Source organism: Hemibagrus wyckioides, linkage group LG13 (assembly GCF_019097595.1).
Source record: "Hemibagrus wyckioides isolate EC202008001 linkage group LG13, SWU_Hwy_1.0, whole genome shotgun sequence".
NCBI classification, from domain to species: domain Eukaryota; kingdom Metazoa; phylum Chordata; class Actinopteri; order Siluriformes; family Bagridae; genus Hemibagrus; species Hemibagrus wyckioides.
The window spans coordinates 24,832,866-24,850,690 of record NC_080722.1 but is presented as its reverse complement, the minus strand read 5'-3'; the positions used below and the strand labels follow the sequence as shown (position 1 = coordinate 24,850,690).

General features: G+C 42.7%; 1 protein-coding gene across 2 annotated transcripts; it reads right to left on the bottom strand.

The window, feature by feature from the left end:
• plekhm1 (pleckstrin homology domain containing, family M (with RUN domain) member 1) lies at window positions 1-10,932 on the bottom strand. Of its 2 annotated transcripts, XM_058406960.1 has the most exons (13): window positions 10,774-10,932; window positions 9,234-9,331; window positions 8,175-8,416; window positions 5,835-6,359; window positions 5,080-5,551; window positions 4,798-4,972; window positions 3,097-3,713; window positions 2,762-3,020; window positions 2,223-2,368; window positions 1,944-2,137; window positions 1,738-1,801; window positions 1,186-1,343; window positions 1-745 (listed from the first exon to the last, which is right to left on the bottom strand). In XM_058406960.1, exons 2-13 carry the CDS (start codon window positions 9,321-9,323, stop codon window positions 637-639), a joined length of 3,051 nt encoding a protein of 1,016 aa, XP_058262943.1. In that variant the 5' UTR covers window positions 9,324-9,331; window positions 10,774-10,932; the 3' UTR covers window positions 1-636. The 2 variants fall into 2 exon arrangements, with proteins under 2 accessions (XP_058262943.1, XP_058262945.1); XM_058406962.1 differs by lacking the exons at window positions 9,234-9,331; window positions 10,774-10,932 and having other exon boundaries at window positions 8,171-8,395.
• Window positions 10,933-17,825: the final 6,893 nt, after the last annotated feature.

Genomic DNA, 17,825 nt, shown 5'->3' with positions numbered 1-17,825 from the left:
TCAGATCTTCATTTCTATTAAGAACAAATCACATTAAAATACAGACCCGTTATAAAACAACGCAAAGGTAGATGTAAAAACATGGGGTCATATGATCCTTGGCAAAAACACTGCTTCCTGTGTTTCTTAAACAAGGTAAAAAAAAAAAAGAAACTTATATGATCGCTAATAATAAAACCCTTGAAGTGCTTTTTCTCCAAGGAGTATGCGTGTCTCAAGGGTACTGAATAAAAGAAAAAGCATCTTCCGTCCGGTAGAGCTTCATCTCATACTGACCGAAGAGACGTTACTGGTTTCTCAGTTAGTGCAAGTTAAAGAGTTCTCATATTGTTTGCTTGGCAATACACACCCACAGTGCATAAGGTCAGTCTATACATATATAGATTATATAAATAAGTGCACTTAAGGCAGTGTAAATAAATACATTAAGATTAAACTCCAGGAACTGCTTGAGCTCTGCAGCAGTCAGATCACAGCTAGTGGTGGTTGTGAGGAACATTCTGTGCCACGGGGTCAGTTACACCGGTGCTGGGGAATGTGTGGAGAAGTTGTTGTTTAAAACATGTTGAACATGTTTAAAACAATAAAAACATGTAAAAACAATATTGAAACATGTTTAAAACAATAAAACATGTTTTATTCCAGATGATCTCGTTCCTTATATCTCTGCAGACGTTCACAGCGAGGACAGGTGACGCTCTGGGCTTTACAGGACGAGTGGAAAACAGTTTTGCATGCCTTACACCTGAGAGAGAGAGAAAAGAAAAATCAAGAACAAAATTAGATGATCGTGAGGTTTCAAGGGCAAAAACTGAATAAAAGAATTGACCTCAGTGTGCAGATTTGTCCAGCTCTTTTTCAGCCACGCCTTTATGATATTTTTTTTGTCATGTCCGGTTTATTTAAAACTGGTGCGTATTTGTAGTTGATTAAGTAATGTGCATGGTCTTAAAGAAACATTTTGTTCCTATGTATTTATGTATGTATATATATATATATATATATATATATATAGAGGAATGACTTTAAAAGTCTTTAAAATCCTGTGACCGGTTGCACAGTTTGTGGTTCAAAGTGAAACTTTCACATTTCACAGATTTCATAACTGAAAGAGGAAGGTGAGGCTTCGCCCTCAGCAAACCATGCTGCTCCATACTAAGGATTCGGGCTGCATTTTGCGCGTACCTAGATGTGGTGTCAAACTGAAAAGGAAAAATGATGTTGTCTGCGTTGCAGATCTGGCAGATAAACCCTCGCTGAGTGCAGAGTTCACAGTGCTGCACGTGGCTGCACGAGAACTGGATGAGAGACTGCAGGAAGGACTCATACTGGTTGTCTGCTATCTGTGTGAAAAGAATGGGAGAGAGGTTAAAAAGGGACTTTTTAGCAGAGGTACAAATCAAAGAACTGTTATTGGATTCCATAAAGGAGACACGGCTAAAAAAAAAAAAAAAAAAAGATTTTATTTGAGTTATTATTCCTTAAATACATCCATGGACCAAATGTCTTGTGTGCATAACAAACATGAGCTATTTTTTGCACTGCCACTAGACTGGTTTATTTCTAGACTATTCACTTCCTCTCGCTTCCTCATAGCATGACAGGAATCATACGCTGTTCATAAGGCCTTCATCAACAGACCTGAGGTTTCATTTTTTTATTCTGAATGGGTGTAAAGACTATCAAGTGATGTCTGGCTCTTTCTAAATGACTGACAAGTTTACGGAACATCCTTACCTGCCTGAGGTCCAGCACGCTATAGAGATGACTCCATTCTAGCAGGTAGGTTCTCTGCTGCAACCTGCAATGAAAAGAACCATCTTAGATTGAATTTCATTTAATTACAAAATTCAACATGATGAATAATTCCTTCACCTTAACAAAGAAAACAAACGAGTTTAGGAAACCATGTATTAGTCATTAATGTGCATACACACACACACCTGGCCTGAATTTTTTTCCGGATTCCACTCCGACAAATGAGCAGGTAATCTCCAAGGAGGCGGAGTCTTTGTCTGAAGCCCTGCACTTTGGCCATGGTTTCAGTGTGATCAAACAGGTCAGGGTTTAAGACGTCAAGGTCTAGTAAGGGCTCGTGCTCAATATCGGTCAGCAGCTTCATGGCCTGCCTGGAGACCTACATGCATTTATACACACACACAGTGAAACAAGGAAGTGCAAATAATTATGCCATTGTGGTGAGGCACACTGACAGAGCTCACCTCACGTGCAGTGAGATCCCAGTTGTGCACCATGCGAGAGGGGATGATGGTGGTGTCACCTTGGTGACAGTTTTCACAGTAGTATTGACCCGAGAACTCGCAAAGCCTGGCTCGTCCCAAAGATACACCAATCTGTCTGGGACAGCCTACACACACACACACACACACACACAAAGAGAAATTTTAATACTAAGAAGTCAGTCTAAATCATTCTCACCGGTGGTCTGCAATCATGCAAACACATAGCTTAAGTATTTGCCATCCCTATATATATTTAAACTCATCATACACCGATGGAGCATTCACATACATCACTACTGAGCCTAAAGAACTATTTCCGAGTTGGGATATTCAGCTGAAAAAAAAAATTAAATTAAATATTATTCTCTGGTCTGTGAGTTGTCACCACCACCATGCTTCCTATTAAGGTACGGCAGCCCCATGTTGCCATATACACAAATTACCTCACAATAACGGTCAGAGAAACAACTACTAGTTTAAGGATGTTGCTGAAGTTGATTTATAACCACAAGGCATACCTGCACATTTGAAGTTCTGTGCATTTAGCCCTTTTTCATTAGGCACAGCTTTCAGATAGGGCAGCAGCACTGCATCTTCCTTAAGACTGTGCTGAACGAGTCTGTGGATGTTGCCTCCACTCAGTGATGTCCTGTCACCTCCTGTCACATTCTCATCCTCCAGGTACGAATCCAGCGCCACGCGGATACAGCTCCTCCAGGCATGTGCCTCCTCACCATTCTCCGCCTGCACAGTTAGTGTCTCCTTTGCTGTCAGAACCTTGAAAAACAGCCCGAAATCAAACATACTGGAAAAACGTCATGTGATATTGAACATAGCTTTGTTCGAAGAGTACCTTGAAGAAGGCAGGCCCACCCAGTGCCACAGCAGGCACCACATCTCTCACAGCATCGATGCCGTGGGAGAAAAGGCGCGTTTTACACCTGTTCTGCATCGAAAAACCTTGAAGCACCTCCAACGAAAGAGATAGCACTACCAAACACCAGCCTTGCTCGTCCCGGTTCAGGAGCACCACGGCCTCCTTTAAGGCATCGGGTTCTGGCTCACAGGGCCTGTTCCAGTCTGTCTCGGGCAGACTGGACGGCTCAGTGGGTATAGAGACAGGCATGACAGAGGGCGAGAGGTCATCCCAGTCATCCTGTGGTTGGTGCCGCACATTACTCACGGCCTCTAAAATGCGCTCCACCCAGTCCTCAGCCTCAGCCTTGCTTGGTGCTCGCAGCTGGAGCTTCTTTCCGGGGAACTCGAGATGGAAGCGGCCATCGGAGCCCAGGTGTACGTCTTCACAGCGTAGCAGCGAGCGGTTTTCACAGATGTTACGCTCCTCATCATCGGCATACAGGCGCAGCTCAAATGGTGACAGCTCGCAGTGACAAACACGCCACAGACCCACAGGACCACGCCGCTCCAGCTGACCCAGCTTTAGAAGACCTCGAAATGGGTTTGATAAGCCTTAGAGAGAATGCAAAGGGCAAAGTTTGGTAAAATTATTTTGATAATAATAAAAATTATTTTGAAATAAGGGCATAGCAACTACTTTTGCAAGTTTAGGCCAAACATATTCAATTCCAAATAAACCCCATTACAACATAGGAACAGGAACCTGACGAGGGTGAGCTTTCCTGCAACTCACTGGTCTGAGAAAGGTTTTTTGGTTCCCCAATTTAGGCTAATTATGAGGTTTTTTCTAACACAAGCGCCGAAAAAGGACACTCTCCAGCTCACACGTTCCTGAGGCTGCCACAAAAGGAGCGTAGGCAACTTTAGAAGCGCGTCCAAATCCGAGCCTGAGCCACTTCCCTAATCAGACACATGATCAAAGTCCCACAGCAGAAGTCACATTAGATTTGCATTCTCATTAATGTAAGCAGTTCCTTCTTGTGTGGCTCAGTTTGTTCCACAGAGTCAGACATACTTTTTATACGCTTTGTTGGTCATAAACATTTTTTTTATAGCCTGCTCCATAATTATTGGCACCTCAGCTATTTTCTGGAACAAAGATGCCTATAAAATGTGTGCAGGTAATACTCTTAATTTCATACAAAAAAGAATCGCCAAATTTAATTGAAGCAAATTTAATTGAAGCAAATTTATTAAAAATAAAAATTCACAATTAAGTATAAAAATGTCACAATTACAGACGGACCAAGAAAATATTAACACTTTAGTTTAATTAAATATATTTAACAGCTGAGAGTTTAGGAACTCTTTAGTGGTCATTAACTTATTGTCTCACTGCGGTGTAAATTGAAGCCAATTTCTCTTTTATCAAAATGAGGAAGATTAAATACACACACACAATATCTGAGACTAGTCAGCTAAAAATGTCAATATCCAATGCTAGGGCAGAAGTTGAGAAATAATCAGTGTCAATGTCTGGAAAGCGAAGCAAAATAAACACAATAAATCTTTTTGTCTTGGCATTTTTTGGTCACTGCAACACAACTCCCCCCACTAGTGAACTAATCACCAAGAACCATCTTAGAAAATTTCTAGAACATCTTCAGTGTAACATGTAACGGCATCATCTCCTTACCAATCTGTCTCCGCCGAACCACGCTAGGTGGAGATTGGTGGGATTCAGGTTCAGCAACAGCAGGTACCATCCCATTGACCAAGACGGACTCTAAAACATCAGACTCTTCAGAATCGCAGCTCGCGTAAGTGTCTGGCTTGTAAATATCTTCGTCTGAGATCCAGGACCTGGATTTCTGAGAAACGTGAGTTTCATTAACATGCATTCAGTTTAATAAAAAATGTGAATTATTTTCAGAAGCTGATGGATCCTGTCTGAGATAATGGAACAGAAGAAACTTACATGGTGAGAACTGACAGAGCCTGCAGATGTTTTCTTGCTCAGATCATTAGAAGCACGGTCCAAGTTTTTTACCAGCTCGGCGTTATTAGAAATCGACAGAGTAAGAGTGTTTGGAGGAGTCGAGGAGTCAGAAGTCACCTGACAGGTTAGCACGGGGGTGGTGGTGGTGGTATCAAAGGAAATGGCAGGAGAGTCTTCATCCTGCTTTACGTCTTCTACATCCATCGGGCTTATTATATTTACAAGGGCAGCTGAAGGCTCTGCGAATTCTTCTCCCAGTGGCTCTTCTTCCAAAACCACTGAGTGTGCGTTAAAGACAGAGGACTCCATGGAAGGTTCAAGCATTTGGTTTATATCCTGTTTGTTGGATGAATCTTCATCGCTACTGCTGTGCATGGAGGACTCGATCATACTGTCTGCAGCGGGGCTAAGCACATCGTTTATAATATCCTGGCTGGAGGAGCTACTCATTCTGTGACGACAGAGAGAGACATTTTCTAAGACAATATCATTCAAGAGGCTTTCAGAAACATGCTTCAGCAAATCCACAGACTTAGGTATTTGTAATTAAATAAAGACTTCATCAGATACTTGTGTCATCTCATGCAATAAATAAATGAACAAAGTCACATTCAATGCAAAACATAATACTGAAAATATTACTAGCCTTAACCCCGCCCCTTTTATCCCCCCACCCAGGTTTTAGCTAAACATTTCTCCAGTTATTTCTATTATTTACGCTTTAGATAACTCACTCTTCAAGTGCGCTCTTGTTCTCCGTTTGGCAGCTCCAGCTCTCTTTCTCCGAGCCAAAGCTGGAAGAGAGATGGCAAGACCCAGTGGTGTCCAGGCTGATGTCTGAGGGTGTCCTTCCTTCCTGACCTCTCCCAGAACCCCCGGATCCAGATGACTGCGATGCTGTATCCCAGGATTCTCGGCGTGAAGCGGGAGGCCACAAATCATCCGTAGGCAGAGGTGGACATAGACCGGCAAGTGCCAGCGGTGTTGTGGTCCACTCATTGAGCACTGCAGATTTGTAGGAGAGCTGGAACGCAAGCGAGGCGAGGCCCTGCAGAAGGCTGAGCAGCACCTCACGCTCCTCAGGGTCAAGGAGCAGTGCACCAGGTTGGTAGTGGGCACCCAGTTTGGTGCTCTCTCTGAGAAGTGACGTCAGGTAGCACTCCAATAGTCCGTCGTTCAGCGCCAAACGCACCCATGCTCTGCACCGGCCTACGTCCGAGTTGATGAAGCTCAGACCCTCCAGCTCCAGGATCACGTCTCTGAAGGAAGAAGAAACGTTTTAAGACCATTTCATCTACACCATTACCAAACACATGGTTTTACATTTACCTTTCAGAGCTAGAAAATGCAGAAATGCTACAAAATCTTAATCTGGTCTTGAGAATAACAGCTGGAAATACACAGATCAGGCATAACATTATGACTAATACTGTGTTGGTCCCCATTTTTGCTGCCAAAACAGCCCTGACCTGTCGAGGCATGGAGTCCACTAGATCCCTGAAGGTGTGCTGTGTTATCTGGCATCAAGATGTTAGCAGCAGGCCCCACCTCGCAACTTACAGGAGTGAAAGGGTACTTTTGATAGATACTGCCCACTGCAGACCAGGAACACCCCACAAGAGCTGCAGTTTTGGAGATGCACTGATCCAGTGGTCTAGCCATCACAATTTGGCCCTTTTGGTCAAACTCGCTCAAATCCTTACGCTTGTCCATTTTTCCTGCTTCTAACATCAACTTTGAGGACAAAATGTTCACTTGCTGCCTAATATATCCCACCCACTAACAGGTGCCATGATGAGGAGATACTCACCGGTTAGTGCTCATAATGTTATACCTGATCAGTGTATATTTCACCCAGTTTGAGAGAGAGGACGCTCTGGTTATAGGCTGGATGAAATCTCATGTCCTCTTCATGGAACAATATGACGTGATGCAAAAGGGTGGAACAGAGCATGAATATTTTAACAGCCTTCTTCAGAGTGACAAAGTGCTCTGTGCTGTAGCCTTAAAAATGGGACTAGCAGCTGGATATTGTGCTTTCTGACCACAAGTTCACTGCTGATGTGCTCCAATCTCAGTGTACTATCTTATAACGTTCTAATATTTCCGTTAAGTTATTCTGTTCATTCGGTCAATGCACAGGGTATCTGGAAATGACCGGAATGCGGGTGCCGGTTTTTATTCCACCCAAGCAGAAGCAACACCAGAGTGTACTGAAACCTAAGATCAACTGATGAAAACGGTGGAATCAGGTGCGACTAGAATGAAACCCTGCACCCACACCCGAGCCTTTATGGAGAAGTCTGGACCCTAGCAGTATTCATGTGGTCACTGTTTATTCACCTTATGACCGATATTACTGACCCGACGCTCTATTAGACAACACATTCTTTTATTCGCTGTTGAATTTTACTTTCGGTTCAGATGCTAACTACTGAAAGTGTCTCACACTGAAAGAAGAAGAATGAAACCTACATCCAGCCGTCCCACACTCACAGTCTTGTCATGCTGAATTGACTAAACTAATGAAACAAAATAAAAGAAGTCTGAAAGTTGTCTTAACCATGCCCCATGTGACAATCCAGTCTGCTTGTACAGAATTAATTGGCTCCACAGTGAAAGAGAGGCCCATCACTAATTCATTTAATTCCAACTGGCTAGCAAAGCACGTAGGGAAATGTCTCATCATCATGAGAGCAAAGGAGGATTTAAATAACCATCTGAGAAACTAGTTCAACATGCACTAAATACAAATGTAATATGAACGACATGGACATGACTAATCACAAAACCCTGAGCTGTTTGAGTAAAGGGAAGCATTTCACTTCATGTCAATAACAAGAACTGAGTGACTTACACTGTGTGTCCGAGTGAGAGAACAGAACAAGAAGCCATTAAATGTGACTAAAACTACCTAAATATACAAAGCAGGAACGAATCACATGACTTACTGCTTGTCACTAACTTACCTCATGGTCTTGTGAGTATGGAAACGTTTCCACATGAACCAGGTCATTCTGACCAGAAAAGCTGAAAAGATTTATGTTGACAGGGGGAGTAAACATATCACCTGCCTGTGAGTGATGGTTTTAAGCAGGTTCCAGAAGACGGGCTGAGGAAGTGAGCCTCCTTTTCGGTTGCGTGCTCCCGCTCCATCCGTGCGGACGTGTTTACTCCGAAGGCCGTGAATGAAGACGGCTTCCAGAGCGCAGCAGAGCTGGTTGGCCTCTGAGTCCTCGCTGGTCACCGGTGCATCTGTGGTCACGTAGCGCTTCTGGAGCGTCTTCAGGGTCTGTGCTATCTTCTCCTTGATCCACTGCAGAAGGGATGGACAGGGATTATTGCGCAAGATGAAGCAAGAGTATCGAACAAATACAGAGATGATTACTGAACAAACACAAAAGATGACCACCATTTCGCTACTGTTTTTTAAATGAACGAAGAGATAAAGCTAGAAAAATATATATATATTTCTTTATAAAGAAAGAAAGACGGATAGGAGAAAGGAATATAACCAGAAATTGGTAATGGAATTGGAAAGCATCCCAACAATTTGCATAGAAGTGCTTTGCTACCATTGATATCTGAAAATGTGGAAAGAAAAGCTGGCCCTTAGACAGATTAAATGTCCATCCCGCTTTTTATCTGTTTTGTTCAGGGAGGAAGTGATGATCAGCCAGGGCCGTGCCACATGAACATGACCCACAGGAACAGTCTGGCATGTCACCTGATGTCAGCTGACTGACCACACATAGGACCATGACCTGAGTGTGAGAGCCAGTAAGCAAGGCTGCTGAGAAATGTGAGCATATCATGTGCTTAATCGGCACCGGAGATGCGCCGAAATCTGCATTTGACAAAAATTTCAACATTCGCTTTATAACATACGGAATAAACAATGCAAATGAGGAAGGATACAAAATCCAGACAACTAGAGTTCTTATCTCCGGTCATAATGCGGCAACCTTTGACCTTTCAGAGACACTGCACCAGTGCCAGCAGAGCATTAGTGTTACTGAGAATCAAAACACCGGCACAGTGTGATCCACAAATGCAAAACTTTCTGACCTGCTTTGTGATAAAATATCAGATGAACAAGCTGCTCCACAGGTTTAGGAGATCTATATACAAACCTGTTTGACATTTTTGGCCTCTTGAACAGAGTCAGTGAGCTGTGTCGCAAGCATGTCTCTTACTTGTCTCTTATTTCTTCTTACTCCCATTTGACAAACTGAGAAGGGGGAAAAACAAACAAACATGGCACAAAGTTAATTCTCCTTCCGAACTTGAATACATCACATCTATGTCATTATAATGTATAACGGAAGTTTAGTTAATGTGAATCCTTGTTTACTTTCAATTTCTGGTCCTAATTCATTAATAAACACAACTTAATGTCAGCCAGACGCAACTTGAAGCATCGAAATCGCATATTTTTCCAGCTGTATTAAATACACTATATTGCCAAACGTTTTGGGACACCCCTCCAAATCACTGAATTCAGGTGTTGTTTTTCAGGGGTTGGGCTCAGACCCTTAGTTCCAGTGAAAGGAACTCTTAATGCTTCAGCTTCATACCAAGACATAATGTGTTTCACAGTTTCATGCTCTTTGTGGGAACAGTTTGGAGATGACCCCTTCCTGTTCCAACATGACTGTACACCAGTGCACAAATCAAGGTCCATAAAGACATGGATGAGTGAGTTTGGTGTGGAGGAACTTGACTGGCCTGCACAGAGTCCTGACCTCAACCCCATAGAACACAAACTCACTCATCCATGTCTTTATGGACCTTGCTTTGGTCACTGGTGTGCAGTCACATTGGAACAGGAAGGGGTCATCCCCAAACTGTTCCCACAAAGCATGAAACTGTCCAAAATGTCTTGGTATGAAGCTGAAGCATTAAGCGTTCCTTTGACTGGAACGAACACCTGAACTCAAGGAGCTGGAGGGATGTCCCAAAACTTTTGGCAATACATTATATCTCATGTGCCTGGAGTGTCCTCTTGTGCCGCCCCCTGCTCTGTGATTGGTTAACAGGTCACGCAGAGAGATAGGTATTTAACCAATCACGACACAGAAGACGACATGTGGAACACGGGTGCAGGAAAAACACATTCGGTGCAATCAGGCAGACTTAATGAGATGCAGGGACACTACAATGACAATTATAATCCTTCCTTAAATTATAATCGTTCAGTTAGGAGAAGTCACAATGACACAGCGTTTGGTTCTGACTGACTGATTAATGGTTAAGATGAAAAACACGGGGAGAGAGAGAGAGAGAGAGATTCTGAAGAGCTAATTAACTAACTAATTAACTAAACTACAGAGCTTAAAAATAGAGAAAACAAAGATCAAGAAAGTTTAATCGTCTATAAATCAGACCTCAGTGTGCAGTATAATCCTCTACAATCAATACAAGCTAGCTATGCCCAAAAAACTTAGAGAAACATTTCTCTGTTATGAAACATTTTAAATAACATTCTGTTGGCTTTAAGTCATTATTTAGACGATTTACAATAGTGACTTTTAGTGAACAGTATAGTGAAAATATTTTGACGCTAAAAACCAGAGCGTTTGTTTGTAGCCACTGAAGCTGTTGCTAGCAAGCTAACCTGAAAATGCACGCTAATAAACTCCAGAGAAACTGCCTTTTAAATTCAGCTCTTACCATGCTGGGAGTGGATCTCATTTCCATCAGATTGCACAATGTCAAAACCAGTACTAAACTGGGATTCAGACGGCGATGACCTGAGCACTAGATGTTGGAGTCCACCGGAATCTCTGCGCTCAGATGAGAGTGCACCGAGGCATCATGGGGAAAGGGTCACGCGCTTCCTGTTGACGACCGTTCAGTATTACGCAATCGCAGATCTGTACGCGCGCGCGCGCGCACGCATACACATATACACACACACACACACACACACACACACTGTGTATGTACAAGGTCACATTATATGCGGTGTGAATTTATGTATAAACATAAACAGCAATTCCTGATTGCAGATTTTATGCCATTAAATACGTTTGTTTGTCCCTTGAATAATTAAGAACATGCTCGGGTTCTGGTGGTTCTGTTTCCTCCTCCTGCAAGAAACATCCGGTACTTCTTAGAATGGAACATCAATATCCCTGAGCTTAGATTGTGGCTCATGTTCATTTACCAGTTGCAGTTGCAGTGACAAGGAGTTCTGGGAACACAAACACACACACACACATGTTCATTTACCAGTTGCAGTTGCAGTGATAAGGAGTTCTGGGAACACACACACACACACACACACACACACACATGTTCATTCACCAGTTGCAGTTGCAGTGATAAGGAGTTCTGGGAACACACACACACACACATGTTCATTCACCAGTTTATCCTGAGCAGTGAGGAGGAGTTCTGGGAACGCTGGCTGCACCACACACACACACACACACACACACACATATCATCCCAGCATCTACATGATAAAGTGTTTTATCAGGTTTTAATTAGTCACTATGTTGAGTATAAAACAAGTCTTAACAGGAAATCTTCACTGTTCTCAAATCCTGGTATTTTACAGCCCTTTTTTGTTTTATACCCCTTGCACACCATCACTGCTCAGAATAATGTTAACTGTCATCTGTATCATGGTCATTTCTAAGACTTTGTATTAACTGGCATGTGTGTGTACATTGACATTAGACTCTTCTCACATAATGAATAATTACAATTAGAGCTAGGATAAATATCATAGGTTACATCGGTTACTTTTGTACTTTAAAGTCTCAAAACCTAATTTGACAATGAGTGCGCTTGTTGAGCTATTTCAAGCACACGGGCACACATGGCTTCTAATGAGTATGTGTTTTGACATACATGCCTTTTTATTACTTTTATAGCGATGTTGAAATGCTAACCAGCCTCATCACTGAATTGAGCCAATTAAAAGTGCCCGAATCCCAGAAGTTGGCATTCACAACCTGCCAGAGCACTGCAGCATGTCCATCCACAAAATGCTGTCCATTCCAATGTGGCCAGAGGAACAATTAGACTCACTGTGACCACATATGCTGCTAAGCATATCTGGTAGCAGAACTGATCTCACTATAGTTTCCAAAAGCACTCCCAAGGCTCATAATGGGCATCAGAGCTTGCATCTTTTCCTGTTTTTCAACACTGGTAAACGTCTCCCACGCTTCCTCTAGAGCAGACTTAACCATAGTAGGTCAGTTAGGGGCTTAAATTTGGGTCAGCTGTGTGGGAGTTGAGTCCTCAAACTGAGAGCCAAAGGGAAGGCAAAGCAGGTGTGAGCAGGTGAGAGACACAGAGCAATAAAAAAAACACAAGGAAAGTACAGACAAAAAACAAAAATAAACATGGGTAGGCCTGCCGGGTTACCCCAGTGGAAGCTGGAATGATCTGACTGGAGTTTATATACACTTTGACTGGGAAAGGGGAAACAACAGGACTCTATGTCTATGCAGTTTCTATGGCCCTAAATGTCCTCCAAGGACAATCATCTGTCCACATGGGTTTCCTGCTGATGACTCTCTAACAGCTGCAGGAAAAGTTGAAGAGGCTTCAGTCGATCAGCAAAGTCTGTGGACCACTCCTTAAGATCCATACAACATGGCATTCAAAAGTGTTTTGGGTGATGTGATGTCATGACCCACAGTGCATTGCTGCCTCCATCCTCCTGCCGAAGCTCAGTACAGACTGGACAAAAGAGCATCTTAAAAGCCGGTAATAAATATTCATTCAGGAGGGAGGGAATTCTTTGGCTGCTATTTAGATTAGCCTTGATTTGGTTTGTATTGTCAGTAGAGAGTTTTAGGAGAAACTTTAAAATCACACACACACACTCACATATTTATACATATATATATATATATATATATGTATGATTATGATTTTAAATTTTCCTAAAACAGTATATATTTACACAGGACTTGACTACATTAGAAATCACCTCAATGCCAACAGCAGAGAAAAAGATTCTCCTGCAAACGAGACTTGCTCTGATGAGGATGACTTCTCTGCATCCATGAAAGACTCTTTAGTCATGCAGTTGTTCTCTTCACTGTCCAAAAGATCAGGACTGGAGTGCAAACATCTGGAGACTGCTTCTGAAGCTGAAGTGATTTTACAAGACAAGACTCAATTCATAGCTTTTTAAAACTCCTCACAGAGATACACTCAGTATTGTGTACAATTACAGACAAGATACACAACAAATAACAAACATACAAAAAGACACAGACTGACCAAGCCTTTTCTTATGTATATATACACACACACACACTACCGGTCAAAAGTTTTAGAACAACCCAATTTTTCCAGTTATTTATTGCAATTCAAGTCGTTCAAGTCCAATGAATAGCTTGAAATGGTACAAAGGTAAGTGGTAAACTGCCAGAGGTTAAAAGAAAAAGGTAAGGTTACCCAAAACTGAAAAATAATGTACATTTCAGAATTATACAAAAAGGCCTCTTTCAGGGAACACAAAATGGGTTAACAATTTAAAGCTGTTCTGCAGCAATGGAGGTTGATCAAGCCTTGAAAGCTGGCGCTACCAAGTCCTACAGGTGTACCAACTTTTCTGGATTACTTACAAACCCCGCTGTCTGAATAATAGCAGTATTGTAACACACTGTGGTACCATACCCTCGTGAGCATCAGTTGAACAGTATTGTACTGCAGAAAGTAGTGTGTTGCTACAAAAATGGCGAGAAAAAGGCAATTAACAATGGAAGAGAGACAGACCATCATAACACTTAAAAATGTAGGTCTTTCCTACAGAGAGATTGCACTTCACCTGCCTGTGACAGTGATGCCTCCCTTCCAGATGCGCTGAACGAATTCTACGCTCGGTTTGAGGCACAGAACAACACAACAGCGAGGAAGACCATCCCTCCTCCTAATGACCCAGTGCTCTGTCTCACCACGGCTGACGTGAGGAGAACTCTATGCAGAGTTAACACACGGAAGTCTGCTGGACCAGACAACATTCCTGGCAGAGTTCTCAGGGAGTGTGCAGAGCAGCTAGCAGATGTCTTCACTGACATCTTCAACATCTCGCTGAGCAGCTCCATCATCCCTACGTGCCTCAAGACAACGACCATCGTCCCTGTGCCAAAGAAGTCTACGGTTTCCTGCCTCAATGACTATCGTCCCGTCGCACTCACACCAATCGTGATGAAATGCTTCGAGAGGCTCGTCATGAGGCACATCAAGTCACAGCTACCACCCTCGCTGGACCCCTTGCAGTTTGCGTATCGTCCTAACCGTTCCATGGACGACGCCATCACCACAACCCTCCATCTGGCCCTAACACACCTGGACTGTAAGGACTCCTATGTTCGAATGCTGTTCATAGATTTCAGTTCAGCATTCAACACTATCATCCCTCAGCAGCTGATTGAGAAGCTGAGTCTCCTGGGCCTGAACACCTCTCTCTGCAACTGGATCCTGGATTTCCTGACTGGGAGACCTCAGTAAGTCCGGATCGGGAGCAGTATCTCCAGCACCACCACACTGAGCACTGGAGCTCCTCAGGGCTGTGTGCTCAGTCCACTGCTGTTCACTCCGCTGACTCACGACTGTGCAGCAATGCACAGCTCCAACCACATCGTCAAGTTCTCCGATGACACGACCGTGGTGGGTCTCATCAGCAAGAACGACGAGTCAGCATACAGAGAGGAGGTGCAACGGCTAACAGCCTGGTGCAGAGCCAACAACCTCTCCCTGAACGTTGACAAGACTAAAGAGATAGTTGTTGACTTCAGGAGAGCACAGAGTGACCATCCTCCGCTGTCCATCGACGGATCCTTGGTGGAGGTCATCAACACCCCTCACACACACTCTTACACACCCCACACACCCCTCACACACACTCTTCACCCTCCTGCCATCTGGAAAGAGGTACCGGAGCATTCGGGCCCTCACAACCAGACTGTGTAACAGTTTCTTTCCTCAAGCCATCAGGCTCCTCAACACCCGGGACTGAACTGTTCTACACTCTCTCTCACACACACACACACACACTCAGGACTGAACTGTATATCAACTCTCTGTCTCTCTCACACACAGATACACACACACTCTCTCTTGACTGTGTAGACACGCACACACACACACACATAATTTATATTGTTCATTACTTATTGCACTACCTCTACCTGTCATCTGCTGCTATAGTCATATTTATGTTTATTTCTATTTGCACTACCTCAACCGCTGCTGTGTATTTTTGCACAATACTTTTGCACAATACTTTTTTTTTTACATCATTTCACTTTATCTTATTTTATTTCACTTACATTCCATTACACATGTTCTTTTTCTTTCTTTTCGGCACTAAGTGTCCTGTGTTCTTTTGTGTTGTCTTTCTTGTATTTATTGTCTTTTTTGCACTGTCTTGTCTATGCTCTGTTTGCACCTAGCTGCACACTGTGCACTTTACGTGGCTAAGACAATCTTCGGTCCTAGCTCTGTGGTGTTGTTTTTGTGTTGAACTTGTTGTTGTATGTTTATGTAGCACCAGGTCCTGGAGAAACGTTGTTTCATTTCACTATGTACTGCGTCAGCTATATGTGGTTGACAATAAAGCTTCTTGAATCTTGAATCTTGAATCAAAGAAAGTCAAGGTGTCAGTGAGTACAGTTTCCTTCACCATCAAAAGGCACTCAGAAACTGGGGCAAACTCTGACAGGAAGATGTCTGGCAGACCCAAAGCCACAACTGAATCAGAGGACAAGTTTCTGAGAGTGAACAGCTTGTGTGATAGGCAGCTCACAGGACAACAGCTTCAAGCACAGCTTGATAGTGGTCGTAGTAAGCAAGTCTCAGTTTCAACTGTGAAGAGAAGACTTCAAGCTGCAGGTTTGACAGGATGAGAAAGCCATTGCTAAGACGCCAGAATAAGACAAAGAGGCTTGCCTGGGCCATGAAACACCACCATTGGACTACTGAAGACTAGAAGAAGGTATTATGGACTGATGAATCAAAATTTGAAATCTTCGGTTCATCATGCAGGATCTTTGTATGCCGTCGAGTAGGCGAAAAGATGGTTCCACAGTGTGTGGCATCAACTGTCACACATGGAGGAGGAAGTGTGATGGTCTGGGGCTGTTTTGCTGGATCCAGGGTCGGTGACTAGTACAGAGTGAGAGGCACCCTGAACCAAAACGGATACCACAGCATTCTGCAGCGCCATGCAATACCCTCTGGTATGCGCCTAGTTGGTCAGGGGTTCATTCTACAGCAAGATAATGACCCAAAACATAAGTCCAAGCTATGCCAGAACTACCTCAGGAAAAAAGAACAAGATGGTAAGCTTGAAAACATGGAGTGGCCAGCACAGTCTCCAGACTTAAACCCCATCGAGCTGGTTTGGGATGAACTGGACAGAAGAGTGAAAGCTAAGCAACCTACAAGTGCCACACATTTATGGGAACTTCTGCAACAGATTTGGGAAGAACTTTCTGAAGAATATTTGATTTCTATTGTAGAAAGAATGCCACGAGTGTGTTCAGCTGTTATATCTGCCAAAGGTGGCTACTTTGATGAGTCAGAAGTTTAGAATACATTTTGGTCTATAAATTGATTCCATGATTTCTTTTGAACTCCAATTGCTTATTTGTACTATGCTTTCATTTCAGAGTGCAATGAGACATTAAACTGAATAATTTTCAATAAAAAACTGGAAAAATTGGGGTGTTCTCCCAGAATTATCACGCATGATTGGTTCACTGTCTGACCCCACAGAACTTGATCAGGCGACTGATTACCTGGAGTCAATGTTTCGCAACACCCTAGACACTGTAGCTGCACTTAAAAGGAAAATAATTAAAGAGAAGAAACTAGCACCCTGGTACAACGACCACACACGAGCTTTAAAACAATCAGCTAGGAAACTAGAATGTAAATGGTGTCAAACTAAATTAGCAGTATTCCAGATTGCGTGGAAGGAAAGCCTTCTGAGATACAAAAATTCTCTTAGTGCTGCTAGATCAGTGTATCTCTCTGCCCTAATCGAAGATAACAAAAACAATCCAAAATTTTTATTTAGTACTGTAGCAAAACTAACTAGGAGTAAAACCACTGTAGAAAAGCGCACACCATCTACATTTAGCAGCAATGACTTCATGAAGTTTTTTAATGGAAATATGGATAATATCCAGCTGATGGAAATATGGATAATATTCGGCTAATGTCCTCCGGAGATTGCAGTTTGCTGCATACGGCATCAAGAATGTCTTTTTGAGAAAAGTAATAAAATTGACTATTCCTTGTGAGGTGTGAAATACTGTAGACTAATTTCTTTTTTACTTAACAGTTTCAGTTTAATTTCTTAACAGTTGATTAGTATCTATTGCCATGGCGTCCAGGGGCGATTCTAGAATTTTCATTTGAGGGTACTATAGTAAAAAAATAAAAATAAATAAATCAGTAAAATAAAATAAAGGTTTGACTAACAGGGTAGGATGGTAAACTTATTGCAGCATTCCACTGTATTGCATAGATGTGTTTTATAACATTTCAGTACTGAACAAGCCAAATAGGAGTCTTCCTGATCACACACACACACACACACTTATCCTCTGATCCTTGCCGCAGTCTGTGGATTGAAGAACTCGCTGAAAGACGGGGAGGAGCCGAAAGTCTGCCGGAGTTTTCATATGAAATTTAAAGGGGACTGAGGAGATCACCAATTTGTGTACAGTTTATGGAGAATCGCA